The sequence below is a fragment of the Camelus dromedarius genome, chromosome 10 (assembly GCF_036321535.1).
Source record: "Camelus dromedarius isolate mCamDro1 chromosome 10, mCamDro1.pat, whole genome shotgun sequence".
In the NCBI taxonomy this organism is placed as follows: domain Eukaryota; kingdom Metazoa; phylum Chordata; class Mammalia; order Artiodactyla; family Camelidae; genus Camelus; species Camelus dromedarius.
In genome coordinates, this window is record NC_087445.1 from 57180110 (window position 1) to 57207368 (window position 27259).

The following is a 27259-nucleotide window of genomic DNA, read 5'->3' on the forward strand; positions in this document are numbered from 1 at the left end:
AAGTACCAATAAATGTCAGCAGTCGTTGTTGGCTACTACCTAAGAAGTCAGTTAGACTTCCCACTAGAAACTGATGTATTGAACGGGTATTTCCCTCAGGCTCTCCTAAAACCCCTTCAGAATGCCAGTAAAAGTATTTTTTTAAAGGCATAAACCTAGCTGGAAAAAAAAAAAGGTGGGGAAAAGAAAACATAAGAGGGAAGAGTAACACACTTTTAGAAGGCGGAAAGCAGACAGACAACTGCTAGGATCCAGCATAACCTAAGACGCTGAACCCTAAGCCAGTACCTATTCAGCAAAGCTCCCCAAAAAGCTCAGAAACTGGTGATATGAAGGAACTCTGGAAGTGGAGTTGAAGGGGGGACTAAACATTGAAGGGCTGCTTTACAGTGTGCTTAAAAAGCAGTAAGACTTCACAGCTCCAACAGCCTCACCCACACCTCCACCCAGCCAAGCACATGCCCCCTATCATTGGCAGAAAATTTGGGGTTTTTCCTCCCTAGAGAAAGTGAAACAAAAAGCGTCTGAACTAGGGGACAACAGGCAGCCATGGGGTGAGGGTACACACTGACAGTGGGAAATTAAGTGAATATTTACACTTTGTCTGGTCCTTCTCTGTCTTGGCTCCCAGAATGCTGGCAGCCAGGCCGTCAACTTCTAGGGAGAAGATCTTTCTCTGAGGAATTTAGCAGCCCCAAAGGGAAACCAAAAAGCACTGACTCAAAGATTGCACAGGACAATGATCCTGGTAGATTATATTATGGTAACACACATGATTACCAACCCATAGCTCCTGAGTCAGGGTCTCACTCTTAAGCCAACAGTCAAAAATATCTGATACCTGATATTGTGATTATGTTGTGTTAATATGATAACGGTGAAGGGATTTTGCAGATGTAATTAAGGTCCCTAGGCAATGGACTATAATCAAGAGGAGAGTATGTTCAGCAGGCCAGCTCTGATCAGGTGGGCCCCTTACAAAAGGATCTTAGTAGTCAGAGACAGAAGTCAGAAAAATACTCTCCTGCTGGCCTTAAAGAAGCAAACATCCACGTTACGAACTGCCTATGGAAAGGGGCAGCCTCTGGGAGCTGGAAGCTTCAATTCTACAGCTGCAATGAGATGAATTCTGCCAACAAGAGGCAAGGTTGGAAGAGGGCCCCAATCCACAGACGAAGAAACCCCAGCCTGAGCTGACACCTTGACAGCAGCCTTGTCAGATCCTAATCAGAAGACTCAGCTGAATTGTGCCTTTACACTCGACCACGGAAACCTTAATATAATGATGTTGTTTTAAGCCACTAAGTTACTGGTAATTTGTTACATAACACAGAAAATACAGACCTATATGCTAAAAAAGGTAAATTTTATTTACATAAATAGCGCCTCAATATAAATCAGACCCCCTCAAAAACAGGATAGTGGAAATGGAAACCTCTAAGGAGGTGTTATAAGATAAAATTAGAGAATCACCCAGAAAATGGGTGATTTAAAAAGAATATTAAATAGAAATATAGTTTCATTAAATACATTTTCAGAATCATTCTGCTTTAACTCACCGCTGAGTCTGAGCGGGCCACGGGGTCTGGTTTGGCGTGGGCACCGAATTCGTGGGACTCACTAGCATGGCACTATAGATGTTGGAAGCGACCACAAGTATGCACAGCAGTATGGGCCCAATGATTGCCCCTTCCAGGCCCAGGTAGTATGCGCCACCAGCCACAGCCAAGCCTGTCAAGTAAGGATGGCCCCCTCTGAAACGAAGAGCACACAGATCACTCATGGCTTTTAACAAACACAAACCTTGGAGTAAATCTGAAATACATTCTCTAACACAATGTTCATTCACTAATGCGCCTGCCTTTTGACTTGCATTATCAGCTTTCTTTAGATCACCTCAGTGTAGATGACTAAATATTAATTGTAATCGTATCAAGATGCAAGAATTTTCTTACCTACATGTGTGACATGTGCCTTTTTTATTCATCCAGCGAGGAGTGAAGCCGGCAACATTAATAGGTACCCTCACCCACTACAAGGCTGTCTGAAGTGGGTTAATGTTAGCTTAAGACTGGTTAGATAAGTTACCTGTTAGGTTTACCTCCATCTAGAATAATTAAGTGGGCACAATTTAGCACGTAATTCAACTAATTAGGCTTTTGTAAAGATGACAACAGCACAATGACATCCCTGCTATTCAGAGGTTAGACTTCCAGCAATCTCCTAAAACAGACGTCAGCACACATAGTGATAAAAGGCCCCATGAGGAAAATATCTGCTAAAAAGCCCACGACTTTTTTGTATTTCACAGGAGAGTCACAATCGCCCTCCAGCTTGGCACAGTATCACATACATAACTGGAATGAAATAAGACACAGGCGTACCTCGAAGATATTGCAGGTTTGGTTCCAGACCACCATAATAAAGCCAAATATTGAAACAAAGTCAGTCACATGAAATTTTTGGTTTCCCAGTACATATAAAAAATTATGTTTACCCTATACTGTAGTCTAATAAGTGTGCAATAGCATTATGTCTAAAAAACAATGTACATACCTTAATTTTAAATATTGCGAAAAAATGCTAACCATCATGTGAGCCTTCAGCAAGTGAAATCTTTTTTTCTTGCCTCGATGCTGATGTCTGCTGACTGATCAGGAGGATGGCTACTGAAGGCTGGGGTGGCTATGGATATTTCTTAAAAATAAGACAACAATGAAGTTTTGCTCCATCAGTGGATTCTTCCTTTCACAGATGATTTTTCTGTAGCCTGCAACGCTGTTTGAGAGCATTTTACCCACTGGAGAACTTCTTTCAATATGGGAGTCAATCCTTTCAAACCATACCTCTGCTTTATCAATGAAATTTCTGTAGTATTATAAATCCTTTATTGTCATTTCAACAATTTTCCCAGCATCTTCACTGTGAAATAGGAAATAGGTTCCATAGAAGAAACCACTTCCTTTGCTCACCCATTAGAAACAGCTCCTCATCTGTTACAGTTTTATCATGAGATTGCAGCAATTCAGCTACATCTTCAGCCTCCACTTTTTAAAAAAAATTTTTAATTGAAGTATAGTCAGTTTATAATGTATTAATTTCTGGTGTACAGCATAGTGATTCAGTTATACATATATATTCCTTTTCATATTCTTTTTCATTACAGGCTATTACAAGGTATTGAAATGTAGTTCCCTGTGCTGTACAGTAGGACCTTGTTTATCTATCTTACATACAGTAGTTAGTACCTACAAATCCCCAGCTCTCAATTTATCCAGCCACCCCCACCTTTCTCCTTTGGTAACCACAAGTTTGTTTTCTACGTCTGTATGTTTCTGTTTTGTAACTAGGTTCATTTGTCTCTCTTTTTTTTTTTTTTTTTGTAGATTCCACATATAAGTGATATGATATTTTTCTTTCTCTTTTTGGCTTACTTCACTTAGAATGATGATCTCAAGGTCTATCTAGGTTGCTACAAATGGCATTATTTTGTCCTTTTTATGGCTGAGTAGTATTCCATTGTATAAATATACCACAACTTCTTTATCCAGTCATCTGTTGATGGACATTTAGGCTGCTTCTATGTCTTGGCTATGGTAAACAGCACTGCTGTGAACACTGGGGTGCACATATCTTTTTGAATTAGTCTCCTCCAGATATATGCCCAGGAATGGGATTGCTGGATCACAGGTTAAGTCTGCTTTTAGTACTTTTAGTTTTTTAAGGAATCGCTGTACTTTTTCCATAATGGTTGCACCAAACTACATTCCCACCAATAATGTAGGAGGGTTTCCCTTTTCTCCACACCCTCTTCCAGCATTTACTGTTTGTGGATTTCTCTTAATGATGGCCATTCTGACTGGTGGTACCTCACTGTAGTTTTGATTTGCATTTCTATTTCTCTAATAGCTAGTGATATTCAGCATTCTTTTCATGTGCCTATTGGCCATCTGTATGTCTTCACTGGAGAAACGTTTGTTTAGGTATTCTGCCCATTTTTTGATTGCATTGTTTTTTTGTTATTGAGTTGTATGTGCTGTTTGTATATTCTGGAAATTAAGTCCCTGTCAGTCACGTCATTTGCAAATATTTTCTCCCACTCTGTAGGCTGTCTTTTTGTTTTGTTTATAGTTTCCTTTGCTGTGCAAAAACTTGTAAGTTTAATTAGGTCCCACTTGTTTATTTTTGCTTTTATTTCTATCGCCTAGGTAGATTGTCCTAGGAGAACATTGCTAAGATTTACGTCAAAGAATGTTTTGTCTATGTTTTCTTCCAGGAGGTTTATAGAGTCTTGTCTTACATTTAAGTCTTTAAGTTCAGGTTCTACTTCTAATTCCAGTTCTCTTGGTGTTTCCACCACATCTACAGTTACTTCTTCCACGGAAGTCTTGAAACAATCAAAGTCATCCAGGAGGGCTGGAATCAACTTCTTCCAAACTCCTGTTAATGTTGATACTCTGACCTCTTACCACAAATCACTGAGTGCTCTTGATGGCATCTAGAATGGTGAATTCTTTCCAGAAGGTTTTCAACTGACTTTGCCTGGATCCATCAGAGGCACCACTATCTATAGTAGGCATAGCTTACAAAATGTATTTCTTACATAATAAGACTTCAAAGTCGAAATTACTCCTTGATCCATGAGCTGCAGAATGGATGTTGTGTTACAGGCATGAAAAGAACATTAATCTCACTGTGTATCTCTTGGCTGACCAGGTACACTGTCAGTGAGCAGTAGTATTTTGAGAGGAATCTTTTTTTTCTGAGCAGTGGGTCTTAAGAATGGGCTTAAAATATTCAGTAAACCATGTTGTAAACATACATGCTGTCATCCAGGTTTTGTTGTTCCAGTTTTAGAGCAGAGTAGATTTAGCACAATTCTCAAGAGCCCTAGGATTTTTGGAATGGTAAATGAGCACTGGCTTCAACTTAAAGTTACCAGCTGCATTAGCCCCTAGCAACAGAGTCAGCCTGCACTTTCAAACTTTGAAGCCAGGCATTGAAAGTCCTAGATGGCATCTTTTCCCAATAGAAGGCTGTTTGATCTATATTGAAAAATCTGTTTAGTGTCCCCACTTTTATTAATTATCCTAGCTACATCTTCTGGACAACTTGCTGCAGCTTCTACATCAGCACAGCACTTCACTGTGTACTTTTATGTTCTGGAGATGGCTTCTCACCTTAAACTTTATGAAGCAACCTCTGGCAGCTGTGAACTTTTCTCCTGCAGCTTCCTCACCTGTCTCAGTCTTCACAGGATTGAAGAGCGTTAGGGCCTTGCAGTGGACTAGGCTTCAGCTTAAGGGAATGTTGTGGCTGGTTTGATCTTCCATCCAGATCACCAAAACTTTCTTCACATCAGCAAAAAAGGCTGCTTTGCTTTCTCATCATTTGTGTGTTCACTGGAATAGCAGTTTTCACTTCCTTCAAGTACTTTTCCTTTGCATTCACAACCTGGCTAACTCTTTGGCTCAAGAGCCTTTCAGCCTACCTCAACTTTCTGCCTTCCTCACTAAGCTTAATCATTTCCAGCTTCTGATTTAAGGTGAGAGATGTGTGACTCTTCCTTCCACTTAAACACTCAGAGGCCATTGCAGGGTTATTAACTGGCCTAAATAATTTCAATATTGTTGTTGAGCTCCACAGAGAGGGAGAGAGACAAGAGAATGGCTGGTCGGTGGAGCAGTCACAACACACGTAACACTTATCAATTAAGTATGCCATCTTACATGGGTGTATTTCATAGCACCCCAAAACAATTATAACGGCAACATCAAGGATCACTGATCACCATAACAAATATAATAATTAGAAAGTTTGAACTATTGTGAGAATTAGCAGGGTGAGACACAGACATACAACATAAGCAAATGCTGTTGGAAAAACGGCACTGATAGACTTGCTCAACACAGAGTTGCCACAAACCTTCAATTTGTTAAAAAACAAAAACAAAATGCAGTATCTGCGAAGCACAATAAGGCGAAAGGCAATAAAAATGAGGTATGCCTGTAGAGTGTAGCAGTAGAGAACACTGAAAATGGTAACATCTGACCACTGACAGAAGAGGGACTTAGAAATAAGGCATATTTTATTTGTTTCTAGTTTTTAAACACAGATGATTAGAAAAATTTAGTGAAGGGCAAGTAATTAAATACCTTGGAAGAATGTCCTGCATTATATTACAATTTCAGTAAGTAGTATTTAAGGTGAACCAGCCTTCAGGAAACCAATACATTATATTTGTAATGTATTTGTCTTCCTCACTCCAAAAAAAAAAAGGATTTGGGGCAGTATTCCACGTATGCGACGTAAATATGCATTTTCCCTAAACAACACATTTAAGAAATTTTCCATCAAAATGCTTACAGCTTAAAAAAAAAAGTGTGGGAGTTTTTAAATAAAAGCTTAATTTATTAAAAAATAAAAAAGTAAATTTATGTAAAATTTTTCATTTCCTAGTGATGCTGGTTAAATAAGGTGTTATTTTATTAAGATAAAACCATGTATGTCTTAAATTCTACCTGAAAACCTTGATATAAAATTTACAGCAGAGTGTAAAGAAGGGAAAGCACTTAACTATAGATCCTGTAACTACCGTGACTATTTAAATTTCAACCGTTAAACATTAGTGAAGCACACCCTGATTGTTATCCTTGTATCTTTACATTTTAGGCACAGAAGCTCCCCTAGGGCGACCTTGTGGAGTTGCTCGTTTCTTTTTACTCTGAACTCTGGGGCTTCAGAGTAGTTCTGTTATCATTTGTTCTCCACTTTCACTTACTAAAAAGAAAACAAGGAGGCATATAATTTGTCTCTTCTTAATTTCAAATGAGCTGAAGGGTCCTCCTCCTATAAATGTAGACCCCGACTACCTTGATTGTGAGGATGAGCTCTACTTAAAGAAAACGTAACAGATTAACTAGTAACAGTTTCAGTAGGTCATATTCTGAATTTGAGTAGCTGAATGAAACCAACACCTGATCACATTCTGGAGTCTAATAAGCAATGTGAATCTAGATACATGACTAAAGGATAATCAGCTTGATTTACTTAATGGATTTTCTAAAAGGGCTATCAAAACGTACAAAAATAGACAGACACTTATTATATGGCCAAATTTGACTTCTGCCTTAAATTCACCTGTATTCATTAAAGAACCACACTATAACATCTTAAGGAAGAAAGCACTGCTTGTCAGACATTAACTTGGTGAGATTTTACATGGAAATCCTCGGATCTACAACCTAATAATGCTTTTCTCCAAAAGCAACGTTCTTGAGAATAACTACTAACTTGTTACTATACTTAAAATATTTTTATTTTAAAGTACACATAGTAATACTTTTTTCCTAGGTTAAATGTCACTAAACCAGAGGATTAATCACACATTTGTTTTAACCCATGGTCTCATATATTATAAATAATACTTATATAGTAACTAAATAGCATATCTTGCAAACGGTATTAATTAATCTTTGATTATATCAGTGGGATTACAAAAGATTATTTCACTGAAAAAAGCCTACCACCTGTCCTTTCTCCCATACCAACCCCCCCTCCAAAAAAAAAAAACTTCTTTAAAAAGGGCGCAGAAATTCCTGGATGATTCACCACCTACTTCAGAAGTATTGTGGAATACTTACCCTGATATATCAGAATAGATGGCAGTATCTACAAAGTATGTTGGCAAGAGATGAAAAACCAACAGTAAGATGGCTTTGCATCCTAAGCCTTGGGTAAGCCACAGGTCCAGAACTGCAGGTACCGCTGCCCAATACGTGCCCAGAAATGGCACTGCTCCAAGGATCGCTGCTAAAGCTAGTAAAAGATTAGAAGAAGAAAAGCAGCTTAACGTCATCACCAAAGCAGTAACAGCAGAATCTAAGCACTAGCTCCTACTACTTAAAAATTTCCACTGAAACAAGACAAACAAATACAAACTCAAATTTTAGGGGAATGAAATGCCGTTTAACTGAATTTGCTAGTTGAATGAGGTCCAAGATCTTAAAACTAGATAACGAAAATCTTTCTGAGATGTGTGTCTACTTTATGAACCTGTTCTTAAGCAACACAATTTTAGTGTCTTACAGTTGTTATTCTGATACGTGTACAGTTGGCTCTCCGTATCCTGGGATATGGAACCTGTGGATAAAGAGGGCCAAAGGACTTGAGCTTCCACGGATTTTGGTATCCCGGGGGGTCCTGGAACCACTCCCCCAGAGATACCAAGGGACGACTGCAGAGTCCTATAACTAGAGAACACTGATCAAAAATCTGTACCGAGTGCAACGCCAAGCCAGAAATTAGTTTCTAACTCTCAGATAAGAGCATGTTCTTTACCTTGCTTCTAATAAAAATGAGATGTATTTTAAAAAAACAAAAACAAAAATGAACCCCTGCTGGGTGAAGGCTCTTACTTCACACTCACCCTCCTCCAGAAGAATGTGCTCAATTAACAAATACTTACACGCAGTGCCTCCTAAGTGCTGTTGCTGTCCTAGCTACTGGGGACACAGCAGTACATAAACATAATACATTCCTATTTCTGCTCTCAGTCTGCACTAGGTTAAATCTCAAAATTTAGTATTTTACACTTGAGCAAGATAACATGTCCCAGTTTGTGTAAAACAGGTTAATGTCCCTTCAAAAGAGGAAGTGGAATTTATGATACAGTTGTTACCTGATGGTATGAAGACAATATTGATGCCAAATATAGTATGAGTCAGCCAGGTGTACAAGCCATAAAAGCCAGCCATTTTGAGAGAAGCATCAAATACCCCTCTAGAACATCCAAAGATAAAAGGGAAGTAAATAAACACAGCATCATATTATGATTCAGAAAAATCAGTATTCCTAGGCTCCTGGCTACTTTATTCCAAATCTGATTAACAGCTTCCACTTTTCCAGTGGCCTGAGAATGCTGTTGTCGTTTTACTTCAAGGAAACACACACAAAAATCCTGTACTGAAATTTTGAAATAGATTTATGAAGCTGTTCTTTAAATCTCTCTCTGATCGAAATATAACTGAAATAAGACACCTTAAAGTACCCTATTCACCAAAATAACTCATCAAGTCTTCACTTCTGAAGCAGATCATTCACCACCAAAATAAACAGAAAGAAAAGTGTAAGTATCGTATTTCTGATGATGCAGTTCAATTCTAAGACATTCAGACTGTGGCCAGCTCTCCCCTCTGGGAAAAGCAAGTGAGGGATAATAATACAACTGGTACTTTATCAGTCTTTCTTCTCTTGTTAACAAAATGTTCCCACATTTCTTAAACCATGGAACCAAACCTACAAAGTAAGTTAAACACTATCAAAGAACGTGTGTCATTAGGAGACAATTTACAAAAAACAAAAACCACTTTATTAACGCCGAAGAAAAATCAGAGAGGAAAATACAAGAGGGTAAAAACAGACACATATATCGGTTGATTAATAGGAATGAAGCACATGAAAATATGCAATCGCAGGTGCTTCATTTATGCTTTTCATTTGGAAGATGAAGGTGGTACTGTATAAGGAGGAGAGTAAGGAACTGCTCAGAAGGAGCACAAAGGCAGCAAACCTTAAGTTATCCCAAGGTATCACAAAATTACAAAAACCAGGAATCTGTGGGTTGCACAGAGGCATGCTCGTATACTCATGAGAAGGAAAAGCTGTCTGTAATTGAAAAAGCAGAGACTAGGGCAGCAAAGGGACACTGTACACACAAACAGACACACCAAGCTTTTTCAAAGCATCCCAAGAGGTATACTGTGAGAGCAAAGTCAAACTCTGGAACCTAATGATTCCCTCACTTCACAGGGTTCAGAGACCTGGATCTGGTGACAGAGTGGCTCCCCAAATTGTGACACTCTGTCATACTGACCAGCAGCTTTTACTCAAGAATGTCTTAAAGCTGCCATATGACCTCTGACAATAGGGACACACACTAAAGAGGTATCAAAAAGACTGAAGGGATGGAAGACAGCCTACAGGAAATAAAAAAGATCTGAACAATAACTGAATAGAAGATGTGGAGGACAAAAAGAACAGAAGAGATTCAAGTTTTAAACCTGAGGGAGAATGAATGGCAGCATCTCAAAGTCAAGGAGAACCCCAGAGTGGGAGAGGACATGGAAGAAAAGGGAGTTTGTTCAGTTTGGGCAATGTTAAGTCAAAAAAGGATGATGAAATACCCTGGAGGTAGCTGGAAGTGAGAGACAAGGCTTAATAGAGAACTTGGGACAAGAGATTTGAGATGTACCAGAAAAGCCTAATCATAGGAAAGGGGAAGATATCCCAAGGGGCAAGCCTAGAAAAACTGGGGCAGTGAGCTGTGTTCTCACAGGGGACCTAAGGACAAAGATACACCAGCCACATATTTGCTTTAGGCAGAACAAAAAAATGTATCATAATAGTTTATTGGGTATCTACTTAATCAAATTTTCTCATTAGAAATTATTTTTCAATTTCTGAAACATCACTTTATTTAAAAAATTTTGAGCGAAATTATTTTTCGATTTCTGAAACATCATTTTATTTTAAAAAATTTGAGCAAAATTTCTTTTGCAAACAGACTCCTTTGTCCACAGGGCAAATGCATCCACTAAACCCTTTGCAAGTGATCTATTTTATGTAGCCATGTGGCATATCATTTTACACTCAAATATCAAAGAAAAAGGAAGACACAGGTAATATTTTTAAATATTAAAAAAAAAAAAACAAAAAACAGCCAAACAGATAATGAAATCATTTCCCTGGTGGGAAGAAAATCACCAGAGAATACTATTACCAGAAACCATGGGAGAAGGAAGCTTTTGAGAATGAGGGAATAATAATATATACCATGGAGAGATTAATGAGAATAAAGTCTAAGAAAAAAACTATAGAATCTGACTAGAATGGGTGGTGGGGGTGGGAATCAGTGAGAAAAGACATAGTTGTGGTACTTTGATCAAACTTACGGTATTTAAAAATTTTTAAGCCAAAAATAAGTTGACATCAAAGTGCAATGGAATTATCACTACTGAATCACAAATAAGTGGCAAATACGCAAAGGTCAATCTAAAAAGGACCACTGTAAGAAATAGCACAGTCTTCTTTCATCTACCCCTGGGAATACTGACTGCTGGTAATATTCTCACTAAGGCAACTTTTAAGTAAGTTTGTGGTCCCTAAATGCACTATCTATTGTTTGCAGTAACTATGAACGTTTTCCCGTATCCCACTGAGGGAGAGAAAGACAATATAGCCCCCTCTGTCTTACTACTTATGCTCCGGCACACAGCTTTATAAAAAAGCAGAGAAAAATCTTATAACAGTGTACTAAGACAATTTTTTTAACTCCTTCAAATTCCTAGCCATTTTTTCTTTCCTCTTTTTTCTGTATCAGCTTTATTGAACTCTAATTTACAAACAATAAAACTCACCAACTTTATGTGTATAATTCAGAAAATTCTGACACATGTATACAGCTGCATAACTGCTACTAGAATCAAAATATAGAGCATTTCCATTATCTAAAATGTTTCCTCATGCTCTCTTATAGTGAATCCCTCCCTCAACTCTGGGCTCTGACAGCCACGAGATATACTTTGTCACTACAGTTTTGCCTTTTCTAGAATTTCATATTAACGAAATCATACACTACATTTCTTTTAAAAATTTTTCATAAAATATACATAACATGAAACTTACCATTTAACCTTTTTTAACTGTACAGTTCAGCAGTGTCAAGTACAGTCCTGCAGGCATTATTTAGCTTTTTGTGACTGGTTTCTTTCACCTAGTTCACTGCTTTTGAGGGATCATCCACATAGTGGTTTGTTCCTTTTTAACTGCAGAGTAGTATTCCATTGTATGGACACCACCATTTGTTTACCCACTCAACAACTGATGGGCATTTGGGCCGTTCCCAGTTTGGGTCATTGTGAATCATGCTGCTATGAACAGGTAAGCACAAGTTTTAGACATGCTTTCACTGCTTTTCAGTAAACACCTTGGTGTGGAGATGCTGGGTCACATGGTATCTGTTTAACTTCTTAAGAAACACTAGCAATTTTACCTTTCAATTCACAGAAAACCTATAATCCATGGACGCCTAGCCAGAAGTTACTGCCTGCTACATTATACGACATCTCCTGAACGTGTAAGGCTCAACTTCGTATTTACAGTATTATGTGGGTGGATATTGGCAGAAAGAGCAATTCAACTCATGAAAAGCTAAACGACAACGCATCTGAAGCCCCCGGTAACTGAGGAGGTGCACACCAGGTGCTCCATAAACAGGAGCCATCACTGGAGCTATTGTTATCAGATTTTCTGAGATCAGTATAACCTGATCAGCGCTCAGAGGATTTTGATGATGACAGAGACTCTTGAAGTTTGTGTCTCAGGACCTTAGTGTATCTGAATTGAGAATGTAAGGGGAAAGAGAAACTATCATTCGCTAAGTACCCATTGTGGTAGCCTGAATAATAGCCCCACAATAAAGTCTGCATCCTAGTGCCCAGAACCTATGAATGTCACCTTACACGACAAAAGGGATTTTCCAGATGTGATTAAGTTAACCCTGAGGTGGGGGGATTATCTTGGATTATTGGGTAGTTCCAATGTAATCACAAAAGTCTTCATAAGAGGGAGGCAGTTTTGATACTAGATAGTGGTGACGGCTGCACTAATTGTGAGTACACTAAAAACCACTGAATTGTATACTTCATAGTGATTTTTACATATGTGAATTTTATCTCAATGTTTTTGAAAAATGTATAAAAAAAGAAAGGCAGGAGAGTTGGTGTCAGGGAAGTAGAATTCAGAGAAACAGAGAGATTTGCAGATGCCATGCTGCTGGCCTTGAAGACAGAGGAAGGGACCACAGCCAAGAAATGTAGGCAGCCTCTAGAAGCTGGAGAAGGCAAAGAAACATCTTCTCCCCTAAACCCTCCAGAAAGAACACAGCCTGGCTGATACCTTGGGTAGTACTTCTGACCTCCAGAGCTATAAAATTTAAAATCTATGTTGTCTAAGCTACGAAGTTCATGGTAACTTGTTACACAGCAACTGGAAACTAATACAATCCACAAAGTGCCAAGCACTGTGTTACTTGCCTTACATATGTTATTTCACCAATTCCCTGTTGGGTTCCCTCAACCATGCAGGAAAGAAGACTCCTGGTTCAAAAATCAGGTTAAAAAGGTTAAATTGGAAGTGCAGTAATTTTTTTTTTAAAAGAAAAAAAAAAAAGATTAAAATGAGGGTGAAGAAAACCCAAGCCATTCACAGTTAAAAGGCAAGAAAATCCTTTTGGAAACTGTTGGATCTACGCACTGGATCATTCTGGTGCACTAACTCCCAACCCAGGCACCCAGCTCACTGAAGGCCAAGATGCTGGGTGAATATTTGTTTTTTGGTGTTCAAATTTCTATTATATATTACTAAGATATTCTCATGCATGTCAGTCAGGTACTTAACGGTCCTCAAAGCCCAGAGACCACCCAACAGAAGCCTGGGCAGCTGCATGACAGCCCGCATCTGGTCCTGGAGAGGGCCTTTCTTCAATAATGGCTAGCCTAGCTGACCACTTCCAAAAGGAGATCGGGGCTCAGTGTACCCACTGAGACAAATTGGGGTCCTATTCACCCTACTGGAGCGACGTGTTCTGGGAAACAGAAGTAGGACATGGGGACGGTGGGCAATGCAGGGTGAGAGATGAGACGAGACAGTGCGTGCTCACAGTGTGTGCACCTATCCCTGTTGGCGTAACGACACGGAGAACTCCTGTGCTCCACTCTGGCCTTCAGTGAGTTGGGTGCCTGGACTGCAGTTAATTCACCAGAGACAGACCCAACAATTTTAAGGGGTCGTTCCTGCCTTTTCACCTGGAATAACGCAGGCACTCATTTTGACTTTTTTTTTAACTGAAAACACTCTCAGTTTTACAAATTTACTTGATATCTCACCAGAGGTCTCTTTTCTGGATGAGTAAGGGGTCCTAACAGAGAATCAATGAAATAATAAATGCAAAGCATGTAACTCGGTGCCCGGCACAGTGGATACTTAGCAAATGTTAGGGTAGAGGAGGGACTGAAAGCAGGAATGAGACTGGAGGCCAAAGGCCCAGTAGCTGGGAGACTACTGAGAGAGAGAACAGCGGGAACTAAAGACTCAGCAGTGAGGAAGGACAAAAGAATGCAGTAAATGAAGCAGAACGATTAAGGAAGGAGAACTAGAAGGACGTGGATTCAGCAGAAATAACAGGGAAACAGGGAGCCACACGACCTGAAATAGTTCTGGCTTTGTCGTCAAGGGCTCTGGAATTCCAGTCTGTCACTTACTGGCGACGAGATCTTGAAAACCATAAAATGTCTCTGAGTATCACTTTCCTCAACTGTAAAACAGCGATAATGGCATTCACCTCATAGTGTTTTTACAGAGATTAATAATGCAATCAAAGTGCTAAGCTTAGTGCCTAGTGCACAGTAAGCACTCAGTTAAGAGGATGCTATAACCATGTCATGGTTACCAATCAGTATTGTAGTAAGGCTAAAAATAACACACACAGTGAGTTTCTCTTTTCTCCTTCCCGTTTTTGGGACCATATTGTGCTTTGTGCTCAAGAAGTGCAGGGTATGGCAATGCTGAGAATGCAAGTAACACACCACAAAGTTTTGTGTCACTTGTTTTAAATTGTAAATTACTGATCAGGCTATATGAGTAATCATCCAAAATTCTGACTATATAATCATTCATCTCAGGTTCTTTGGAACCTAAAATTCAGAGACCGCTAGGAGTAAGTCACTCTTGCAATCAAATAAAACCCCTTCTGGCACATAACTAATGGTGTGCACAATACAGTTTGAACAGGTTACCAGAAATCATTAGCTTAATCAGTGCAAGAATATTCCTCACAATAATACCAACGAAAGAGCATCCTCTCATTCGATTTGCTCATTGATATCAACCGTAAACGTACACTTTTTGGATACTCAGATTCAGCGAGCATTTTTCCTGTCTTGCCGTCAAAGACATTACCTACACTTCATCAAACCTCTTATAAAAATCACAAAAGCACTGAGTGGCATTTTCTAAAGGTGGAAGTGTATGACTTGTGCTGGGTGCTGTCAGGAATCACCCTTCCCTTTGTAACTGCTCATAACCATATGATCAAGCACCAACTGTAGAAATTTACAGAAGACCAACCTGTATCAAGTTCACCAGTCTAAAATGAATGTTAACATACAGTCTTCCTCCACACTCCACCTCAATTCTCTCTTCTGAACAGAAGAATATCTGCCTGTGCTCTGTCTTCTAGGACCTTTTTTGGTGACTCTTTTAAAGATTACTGACAGGTGTTCTCTGCCTACATCTCCAGGCTTTCCCAGCACTCAGCAATTGAAGAGAATCAAATTCAGAAGGCTCAGGAAGCTCCTTTCCTCCCCTCTTTTGGCAGCTCGGTCAACCGACTCAGCAGGCCTGATTTAGCACAGTGACGAGACTGACACCAGCCCCTGAGCTGGAGGCTCCCCCTTTTCTAACAAGGCCGCGTCCTCACTCAGAGACAGTCCTTTAGATGCTCCCCCACCCCGTGCTGCACGTGGACCCTTACACGACAGGGCTCCCCTCGACTGCAAGGCAGGCCACGGTGCATCCCATCCAGTCAGGCATCACCTAAGCAAACCTCTCTGTGGATGAACTTGGGAGTTTTATTCACAATCAGCCTTTTGTCTAAGTTGTTCCCTGATAAACACTACTGTATATTCATACTACATGACACTTACAGGTGTGTGTGTCCATGCCTCATTTACACAACTATATATGAAACTCCTTTGTACAAGAGGCCTGAACTGAATTCAAATGGCTGGTTAGGATTTTAATTCGTAACTAGTCCTCTGTCATTATCCTTTATAAACTCTAAGATGAAGGTGTCACTTTTTTCACAAGTTTCCTAATTTTTACCTCAGCTTTCAGCCCTCTCTCATTTCTGATCAAAAGAGTGTTTGTGTTACTCTTCCAAACTGAGTGAGAGACAACTATCCAGACAGCTCAGGATTTGATCAGATGACCTGCTTTTAATGGAATCAGCTTTGAAGCAAGGGGTGAGGGGGATGATAAACCAAAGTCGAGAAGCTCTGTGCCTTCAGGGTACACAGGACCCTAGACTGCAAACAAGTAGGAAGCACAGTCTAAAGACAAAGAAAGAAGAGGAGAGTAAAGAGTCCACAAGCAAACTGTGCCTACTCCCACATTTCCTTACACTGGTTCTGCCCTCTCTTCCTTCTAAAGGTCAAATAAGACGACTATGAGACCATCACTTCCCAGGGAACAACAGTGATTATTACTGACGTGGAACAACAGGAGTTGAACCCTCACTGCAGCGTGCTGCACCTCAGGTGGAGGGTGGGCTGCTGGAGAGGGCAGGCCAGCTCCGGAGACACAGCACATAAAATGACCCATCAGGACTAGGATCCGCCAGCTCCCTGCATTACTACTACCTAACCTTTCCTGAGAAGTTACATCTCCCTCCCTTTCCCAACTCACCAGCCACTCCAGGGACCCAGCCCCACAGTAAAATGTACAGAAACCTGGTTGACACTGCATTTCCCATTCCAGAGGGGAATGGCCACACTGTGCAGGCAGATACAGCATTCTGCTGAGGGGCACAAGGAGCTGAGGCTTCCACGGAACCCTCCTGTCCCCACTGGAAGTAACAGTGAGTCACACACACAAGCGTACGACAGTGGCATCATATTAAGTCATGTGGTGTCCTTGACAGTAGTAAATATTAATTCAATATTTTTACAGAATTAATGCATGGTTTTAGATCTTTGACAACGCCTACCGATCATGGACACTTACTTGAATGCTAACTAAAAAAATCAACAAGAGCCTTTTTCAACTAGGCAAAGAACAAACATTTGTATCTCAGCACTAATTCTATTATAAGCCTATTAAAATGAATTAAGCGATTTTTAAAGTGCCACAATGAGAAACTAAATGTAAGACAAAAAGTTTTAAGGTCATTTCCCTTGGAAACTCGAAGCAAAGGTTTAGGTTTATTAGATTAACCTTTAATCAAGTAGGTGAAAAGTGTATTATATTTACTAACTTGGTTATTATTTAAGAACTCTAGCTAATTTATTATTTAAATCTATTTTAATTTAGTTCTCCCAAATATGCATAAGAGATTCTGCCTCTCAATTTCTGTGTTAGCAGAGATATCTCTTCAAATAAATGAAAACATACTTTCTTACAGCTTTAAAATCTTCCTTATTCATTTTAACTTTAACAAATGATGTTTATAACCTTAAATTCGTTAAGAACTTCTTCCCAAAGAATATTTAACTCGCTCAAAGTAAAAACTGGAAACACTGATTTACTAAATGATCAGCATTGACTTATTTTAACCCAAATACTTTTAATTCTGCAAAACTGTGGGGAGAGGTGGGAAGCCTGTTCATTTTCCAAATGAAAAATCTCACGGTACATCCATTCTCCCATCTAATTCATCAGCAGGACTCCCACCCTCCGACCCTGAAAAGCTGTAATTCCACAAACAAGAGCCATAGCCGTGTGCATGCACTCATGTGAAAATATCACACACACTAAATTGCACTGAGGCCGTGACAACATGCAACTTAGTAATGTGCAATATCTCCACCAGAGCAAGCAGAATGGAGCATCGGGGAAGAAGGGTGTGATGCAAACATTCGGGACACAACATGCTCTAAGGGAAGGAACATGGTTTGCGGGTAAGGGAAGCATGCCACTAACTCAAAAGTTCATGAAATGAAAACCCAGTCACAAATGTATTCAGTTTAGAAGAATACTTATTCAGAATGGAGAGTAACAACTAAGGTCCAGAAATTCAATGAGACACTGATTATCAAGTAGCCACATACTTCAGAAGGCAAAGCTTGAAGAACAAAGACACTTTCACTGTCTGGACATGCAGTTAACTCTCAATTTCCAGTCGACTTTTAACTTATTAACGGATCATATAAATCAGTTTAATAATTTCCACTTAACTGCAACACTGATGACTAATGACTGATATAAAATCTGACGTCACCGACAGTTTACAGCCTACACTGAACTCTCAGGACATTACAATAATACTTTCACGGTCATTTGTATAATATTTTTCCTCTTAAAATCTTTCTCTGTGAAGAAATAGTCCATCTTGAACACAATCCTTCAGAATGAAAAGACTGACAAGAAAGAGCTCACAGAACTAAAACTCACTGTTATCTTATATATATGAGAATATTCTTCAGAGGCGTCTATGAAAAACTATATATTTTAAGTCTGGAGTTTGAGTCAGTAAAGAAATAGATAAAAAAGCACTTAGACTGCTAAAAATCATCTTGAATTATGATCTATGATTTATAAAACTTGATATAGCTGTGGTTAGAAAAATGGCCCAGTCTATGTCAAGTTATCTAGTCTGTACCATATTTTTCAGACTCACAAAAAGCTATCGGTTTTGAGAACAATTAGGATTATAGTTCTGGTATTCAGGGTTGTTAATTTTTTTTCTGTATTGAAAATAAGATGGTAAAATGAATAGTTTTGTACAAGTATACCGTGGAACCAAGACATGGACTACTGTTACAGCACATCATTAGTGTGCACAATCCCAAGGAGATAAGGCAAATTTACAAAAAAAAATCTATTTCCTCACCTCTCTGTAGATGACTGCACTCTAGCATCAAATTCCCTCCTGAACCCAAGACTTAAACTTTTAGTTGCCTACTTCATGTGTCCGTTTGAATAGTCTCAACAGTTCTACAAATTTGATTCAACATTTTCTGCCCCAACCAGCTCCTCCTGGAAGAAGGCATCTTGGTATACCAGAAGGATGTGTGCTCTCAATCAGCTGGACCTCGGTGCAAATCACAGCTCTGCTTTCCAATTCCAAGCAACCACAACATTAAAAAATAAGGTTTAAAACAAACCTATTTGGTATGAAAAAAAAGATGACTCAACGACAGACATTTAGAGGATGGTCAGCAGTGCTAATAAAGGTTACTTCAGGAAAATTAAGTGTCTTTCTTGAATTTCTTTATGGAGAAGGAAGATATTTTTCTGTAATAAGACTTTGCTTAAGTAACACTGACTGGAGGATTACAGCAGCCTGTGATATGTTTATTCAATAGTTTATCCTATTGGGAAGATAGAAAGTTATTTTTCCTTTTTGGTAAAGCATGTGCATAATCCTTTTTGAGTCAGACAGATGTCCCTTAGATAAACGAATCTAGTGCTAGATTAATAAAGATGATAACGAAAGGTCACACAGGCTTAGAAGGGATAGTAAAGCCAGCAAGCATCTTCCCTGAAGGTAACTTCACCCTGAAAGCTGTTACATTAGATAATATCCTGCCAAAAGTGGAATCTTTACGTATGGCCCCACGTGGACACCTAAGAGCAACACAGGGGCTAAGAGCTTGCTTTTTTTTTTTTTTTTTAAATCCCACTTGCTATCCAATAGAGGTTAGTAGGAAAAAGGGAGAAAACCCAGCAAGACTTCAGAGAAAATACAGCTTAGGTGCATGCATGCTATTTGAATGTAACCAAGGATTTTCTAAAGATCAAGGTGGTATCCCTCACTAGCTGTTACATGAACACAGTGGAAAAATAAGGCAGAATCAGTGAGACAGAAGTATCAGGTCAAATCAAGATTTCTGTGAAGACTAGTTCCAAGCAATTACCATTTTCTTAAAAGTATGTGGCAACAGAAATGTCAGCCATAAGTTCACTATTCCATAGAAGCTTTAGACTGCCTAACAACTTGTTAGAAAAAGGAGCACTACTGGATAACATGAGGATTTAATTTGAGTAGCTGTTCATAACAAGGAAAAATGTCGTAGAGCCTCACTAATGAGTTAAGAGCAATGAGGGACAAGGGTTGGGGAAGGAGCTGAGACAGGGCTGTAAAAGGCCTCCCCCTACCTGAGATGATGGAGAGGAAAAAGAAGAAGGGGAAGCCTGAAACACACGGACCCCAGAAGACACGAACCTGCAATGCACACAGATCCTACGACCTGGAGATAACCAAAAAACTTGCCTTTCTAGTATCCAAACTACCCCTCACAGAGGGCATAGCCCGGCTGCAGAGGGAGAGAGGAAGAAACAGGGAAGCCAGCTATTCTCCCCCTGAGCAAAGCTAGAATTCCTGAGAATGTAAGGAGGGTTCTGGGGGAAGGGGAGGTGCGTGCGTGGTGCATGAGGGGCTTTTCCCGAGTAAACCATGTGATGATTAGGAGCTGGAGCAAGAGCGTGTGGGTGGGCAGCTGACAAGGACAGGCCATTCTATACGACACAAGCTTGAGAGCAGGACACTGAGACTGTTTTGAATGTTTTTCTTATCAACATTTGCATTGCTCACACTGTCCTCTCAAAGAAGTTAAAAATAATTTTGAAAATACCAATGTCTGCCACTAGTTGAGCACTAAATGTTACCAGGAAGGCTTAAGACAGAAAAATGGGTGTCTCATGGAAGGCAGTTTCTGAAGCAAGTAAGAACAGCGTAAATCTTATCCCTACCTGATAGCTTCTTCCACAGACTGGCCAATAATATTAGAAGAAGGACCTGGCTGAGATAATGGTGTCAGGCTGATCACCCACTTCACTGGCTTGTAGTACTCATCACTGGAACTTAACAGATAAAATAGGGTGGTCAGGAAAATTATCTGCAAAACAAAGGACAGTATCTCCTAAAAAATCACATTTGGAAACTATAGGAAGGAAACACAGGTGGAACCAAGAATACGCTTTACTGCGCGGAAGGAGGTGTGACACGTCTTATCTGTGCGTACGTACCAGGGACAGCACAAAGTTGAGAAGGGCGGTCCCGCTGTAGAAGAGGATGGTCAGGAGCGTGGTGACCGTGGTGAAGAGCAGGCTCACGTTCCGGCTCATAACAATCCACAGAGACTCTAAGATCTAACGAAGGGGGAAAGCGGAGCATCAGAACTAGTCCTCAGGAAAGGAGTTTCTACAGCTACCTGCCTGCTTTTCACGCAGGGTTTCAGTACCATAAACTGGAATGACAAGAATTCATTTTATTTTAAATGGAAAACAAATCATCTAAAAACATTTGAATGTTGATTAGTAAGAAAAATGGGTAAGTAAATTACAGTGAATCTACTACAAATAATATCAGGCAGCCATTAAAAACATCTCTATTATAACAAAGAAAAAAATTTTATGATATAACGCTAAGTTTAAAAAACAGGAAACAAAAATTTTATAGACAGCGTGATTATTACTATGTGAAAACGGCAAGTATAGAAAAAAGTACCTACAGGAGAATATGCCAGAAGGTAACCTGAGCTTGTATCTGGCTTGTGAGATCACAAGTGCAGGCCGTGAAATTCTAGCATTTGCCTCGTTAGCTGCCTCCCCCCCCTTGCCACCTCCTACTCAGAATCTTCCACAAACACAAAAGCATCACTTCAAGGACTTCACTAAAATCACAATAAAAGAAATAAACAGAAGGGATCAGAGCTCTGCAGCTGAAAACCTTTCCTCAGATAATGACCCTATAGCAAGCCCTACTGAGTTCATCTGATCTACCTGCAAATTCACCAGACCCAGATATTAATGTATGTGAAACATTTCTAACACGAGATGTGTAACACCTATAGCATACCTGCATGTTTTCATTTCCTATCTCTTCATGAACTTAAGTTCCCACAGATAATGTCTGTTCTGTTCTTCCCAAGAGGACTGTCCTTCCTCTCAATGAAAAGCGTGGAAGCAAGAGAATCAGAAAAACACCTTCCATTACAGTTTTCAAAATGGTCCCATAAACCTCACAGCAATGCGGGGAGGAAAGCAATGCAGAGGATTTCATCTTTATTATACAGATAAACAAACTGAAGCTCAAAGTTTTTTTTTTTTTTTAAACTTGCCCAAGGACATGAAGCTATTAAGTGGAACTACAGCGGGGACCAGAACTCCCAACGTTATTTTGGTGCCCTTTCCAAAAGAGAAGTTCTGTTTTCTGTCATTTGTTCAAGTTATACCATCTGCTCCATGAAAGGCCTAGCCATTCCTTTCCTACCTCAAATGTACCACTTATAAAAGCATATTGTGTTGTCCTCGGTACTTCTTACAAACCTCAACTTGGCCTTCATAAGAAGACTTTGGCAGGCTGGTTTCATTTACAATAACCCCTTACATAAAATCTTGAAAATGCTTCACGATGCCTACAAAAATATGCATAACTGACTGTTTGACCTTGTGGGATAAAGATTGAATGAATAATGCCACTGATTCCAAGAAACAAACCAACAATGCCCTTATTTATGATTTTTGAAAAGCATTCTTCTGGGGAATTCAGTCATTTTGGAATTTTTATCAAAATAATTTTTAAATAGTTTATGGGTCATACTGATAGGAAATACCCTGTGCTAATTCTTAAGAAATTAGTTGAATGTTAATAGCAGACTGGTAGTTGCCAACGATAATCAAGTAATTTTTCTCTGTACTCAAAGGGATTAGGAAGAAAGGTTCAGAAAATAAGAAAGAGATGTTGGCTATTACAAGTATGATCGCAAAAAAATAAAAAATTCAATCAAGAGCTGACCTTAACAGTTTCTTAAAATTTTTTTCCAATGAGATAGATGGTGATATTAAAGAATGCAGTTTTTTAAATACTATATAACAAAATGTGTCAATATTTAGAATATATAGAAATTAGTGAACCAATATTCCAGATGACCAGTGCATAAAAAAAAAAAAAGCATGTAAGGGTAATAGATCCATTCCTAGCCAAGACAGATCGATGGACCTTTATATAAGAATGGAAGAAGTTCATCAACATGGTTTCAAATTCCACACTGCTACTAAGCTTTAAGAAACATTATTTGTTGAGTTTTGACACAGTATCACGGAAGAACAGCCTCAATGATCTGAAAAGGTTGTTAAAAAAAACTACCTCTTTTCCAACTACGTATCTATGTAAGGCTAGATTTTCTTCATATACTTCAACCGATACAACATATTCCAGCAGACTGAATACAGAAACAAACATGAGAATCCAGACATGAAACAGATTTACAAAAATGTAAAGAAAGCCACTCTTTTCACTAAATCATTTTTGTTTTGGAATGTAACACAAAAAGCATGTTCTTTATGTTAACATGTAACTTTATTTTTAGTGAGTTGATAAATACTTTTAAAGTTCTCAGTTTTAACTGCTAATACCATAAACATCAATAGAATCCACATAAGCAAAAGCTCTTTGGAGTTCTCAGACCAAAAACTTTCAGAACCACTGGACTAGAGAAAACAGAAGGAAGGGATTATCAAAAACATAAAATTCTTAGAATTAAAGGATATGAATTTCTAGATTTAATTTCAAACTATTATAGCCATGTAAGGTGAATAGGAAGATGGAAAAATGTGAGTGCAGGGATGAAGCCAGGGACCAAAGGAGTTGTAAAAAAAAAAAAAAAACCTCAAGGGAGCTGTAAGCAAGCACTTGTATCTTCATCCTTCCATATCAGGAAGCCAAAAGACAGTATTTCAAATTACAGAATCAAGAAAAAGCAGCATAAACATTATTTTAGAAATGCAGAGGTAAATACACAGCAAAAGCGACAAGAACTGAGCGCTCTCTCTGGAGAAGACTGAAGTGAGGAAGCACAGAGCAGGAGCACTGTTTTTTTTTTTTTTTTTTATTAAAAATCTTAAAGCTTTTTTGACTTCAGTTATGGTCATCTATTATTTTGATAAAAATTTAAATTGAAAAATATCTAGCATTGCAAACCTCCACTTTTATTAACATGATGAGAGTCACAAGCTTATTCACAAGAGAAGTCTTCTCATCTCTGTGAAAAGCCACAGGGTGAGACAGCTCACAACAAAGTATGCTAGGGAATGAAGAATGGTCGTTGAAACCTGACAGCACCGCCAGCTGTTCCTCACTGCCTTCGATCCTCTGGAAAACAAGGCAGAGGTGGATGGTGCATGAGGGGAGGTCAAGAGGGGCAATGATAAACTAAGGCTTTAAACATTCACTCTCTCTAATGTAACCAGAATTGTATTTCCATCTGCCAAAGGGCTTTGCCCACCAGAAAGGCTGCCCCCTCTCTAGCGGTCCACTGGGGACATTCTGGTCAGCCTAGGGGACAAGGATGCCATCTCAGAACCGGAGAGCCATAGCATTGCATTATGCTTCCTGAGTCAGCATCCCTTGGTCGCTCTTCTACACAGAGGTGGCATCGGGGAGCTGCAGTTGAGGCCTGTGGCTTTTGGACATCTTTCTTGTGCATTCAGAATTACAAAAACTGTAAATGTCATGGCATTAAGAAGAGGATACCGCGAGGCCTTGAAATGTGTGAAGAAAACGGGGAATTAGAGTTTCCGTTCTTATTTCTAAGTCCAGTTTAACTATAAATACTATTTCTTACCGAAAGAAATGTCTCAATGTTCTCGTGAACAAAGGAAGCAATATCCTGCCAGTCAAGAATGTCTCCCAGCCAGCTATTCTGACGACTTATATGCATCTTGTGTCCTTTGTGCCTTCCAGAATGTGTTACATTCTAAGGAAAGGAAAAAAAAGGGCAGACGTGAAATCTCCATCTTAACCTAAAGAACAGAAGATATAAATAGCCTATTTTGTTTTAGGTCCACTTGAGCACTTTAGTAAATACACAAAGGTGAAAAACTTCACATTATTTAAGAAATAAACTGAGAACTCCACCTGAAGACTCGAAATACAGTATTTTTCTGTTTACATTCTAGCTACTGTTGTCGCAGCCTAGCTTAAGTGCTTCTCTCCTAAGTATATTCATGAACACACTTTTATTAGTCAGTATATTCAACTATACACAAACACAGCATATACTTTCATCTCCCCCCGCTTTAGTCCCTCTAATATTTCTCTTAATCTCTCATTTTTGCTTTTTACCTCCTTTCCTCATCTCCCTTATTAATATTCCATATAAGTTAAAGACAACAGGGGGAGGTAAGAATATGAATAAACACACCTAAAACCCATACAATGTTATGTGTCAATCATATCTCAAACCAGGGGAAAACAGAATAAGAAAAACAAGGGGCAGGGGGAATCTAACTCATCTACCTGGAAGAGAATTACACTGGCAGAAACGCAGGAATATCAGGTTTGAAAGAGCTATATATAAGCAAGTGACTGGTAAGGTTAAAATTTAGAGACAGAAGTGGACTCTTAACATTTCAGATGTGCTTCCATTCTTGCACTTTTTCAAACAGCACAGTGATGTCAATCTTCATTATGCAATGAGGACATTAGACATTACAACCTAGTAAAAGACGTTTACATTAGGTCTTAGTAAAAGAAAGCAGTACATTTACCCACTTACAAACCTATACTTTTAAAACACTGACCTCCCTGAACTATAAATGAAGCTCAAAGCGGGCGAGGGACAGTAAAAGCTGTTCGTAAGCAGAAGCCCCAGAGCCAGCGGGGAAGAAACAGATACAACCTTTCTAATCGTCTGGTTATTCAGCAGACATCCATCCAGAGATCCCCCAGTTCGTTTTAACTCCCAGTTTTTCAAACCCATAAAAACTATGACTGTTTTTTCAACTCCTCCTGGAGCAAGAGTACACAATGCCAGACAGGTCACTAAGCAACAAATTCAAATTTAAAATCTAGCCCCTTCTCCCTGTCCTAAGTTAAGAGGTTTATTTATGTTCCTCCTCTCTTTAGCTCAACCCTGAGAAAAAGCAACCACCAGCTCTGCCCCACTCTCTACCTCCTTTCCCACCGGACAGGCATCTTCCACAGCAGCGCTCCCGATGGCCCACGGGCCCTGCTAGCCCACTGTACAGGATGGCCCAGCATAACCAGCTGCTACCAAACAGTCATTTTTATATTTACTGAAAAATGATACCATTTTTTGCGATAAATTCTGAAGTAAGAGCGCTTCAGCATTAAAGGCTGATTTAAAATAAAGATCTCTAAACTTCTGGATCCATTTTCACTTCCTCAAAGAGAAAAATTCTTCATGTCTAGAGCCATACTGGCCCAAACTAGCCACTGCCCACACGTGGCTATGGAGCACCCAAAATGCGGGCTAGTCCAAAAACTGAGATGTGCTACTAGTGTCAGTGTGAAAGATAAACCAGATTTCTAAGACTTAGTATGGAAAAAAAAAAGATATATATATACACACATACATATGTAAAATATTTCATTAAGTTTTTTTTAATTTCATATACATAAGGAAATAAAATATATTGAGTATATCAGGTTAAGTAAAATACATTATTAAAATTAATTTCACCTGTTTTTTCAATGTGGACACTAGAAAAATTAACATTACCTATGTGGCTTGCAATACACTTCTACTGCACAGAGCTGGTCTAGAGGATGAGATACTGTGACCAGGAATGGACGATGGAATACTGATACACCACAGAGACTGGTGGGTTTTGTCATGGAGATTAATCACCAGCTCAAGCTGACTCTCAGTGACCTGAGGCTTAAGACCCTGTAGCTTAGAAATATCAATAAATGAAATCTCAATGTAAACACTATCCTACCTAGTCAATGAGTCTATAGAAGGACTTTATGAGTTTACAAATTGAAATCCTTAGCTAAAATAACTTACCTTTACAAACCAAGAATGATACAGTCTGTCCCAAAGTTCTAGTACTTGCTTTTCAATTACAGCAGTATTGTTCACCTTATCTCCGAGAATTTTATGAAGCTAGAAGAAACACAGATATAATCAGGGTTAATATTTCAAACAACAATAATCCAATCAAATTAATACATGCTGGGTCTCCGTATTTGTTTCAAATCAAACTAAAATGTTCCAGACTATTTAATTGCCTGGAACGATATTACATTCTTTCCTTAAACTCTGTTCCTTAATATTCCCAGTAAATTTCCTCTCTCCCATCTTTTTGCTGCCTTTTTCTTGCCTTTATACTTAGGTCTCTAAGAGACCTACTTTGGGTTTTAAGAGAATGAAGCCATGCTTACTGACTTTTCTGATCTTACCTGCCCAGAGAAAAATCTTTTTCCATGTGACCCCAGTGTTCATCCATTGTATAGAAGTTTCCTGTTACACTTATCACTGTTACTAAGAATTATCATAGAACTTTAAGTAAAATTTTAGAACAACAGCTATAAACACAAATCTTCCCTTGAGTCCACTGAGAGGTATCAGGTCTCAGAGTTATGAGTGAGTGATTGGTAGCCCGACTTTCTTAATACAACTGTTGGCATTTTGCCATTTCCTCTTCAACTTTCTACCTGCTTAACACAGATATA

At 39.0% G+C, this 27259-nt stretch overlaps 1 protein-coding gene across 2 annotated transcripts in view; it reads right to left on the reverse strand.

The window, feature by feature from the left end:
* The window catches only part of TMEM245 (transmembrane protein 245), an 80123-nt gene that overhangs the window by 8097 nt on the left and 44767 nt on the right, over window positions 1–27259 (reverse strand). For both annotated transcript variants that reach the window (XM_031450157.2, XM_031450156.2), the window contains 7 exons: window positions 26592–26690; window positions 24405–24536; window positions 20806–20928; window positions 20530–20675; window positions 8681–8781; window positions 7644–7818; window positions 1560–1754 (listed from right to left, as the gene is read on the reverse strand). In XM_031450157.2, coding sequence (XP_031306017.2) covers window positions 1560–1754; window positions 7644–7818; window positions 8681–8781; window positions 20530–20675; window positions 20806–20928; window positions 24405–24536; window positions 26592–26690 — 971 coding nt within the window. The remainder of the gene's footprint in view (window positions 1–1559; window positions 1755–7643; window positions 7819–8680; window positions 8782–20529; window positions 20676–20805; window positions 20929–24404; window positions 24537–26591; window positions 26691–27259) is intronic.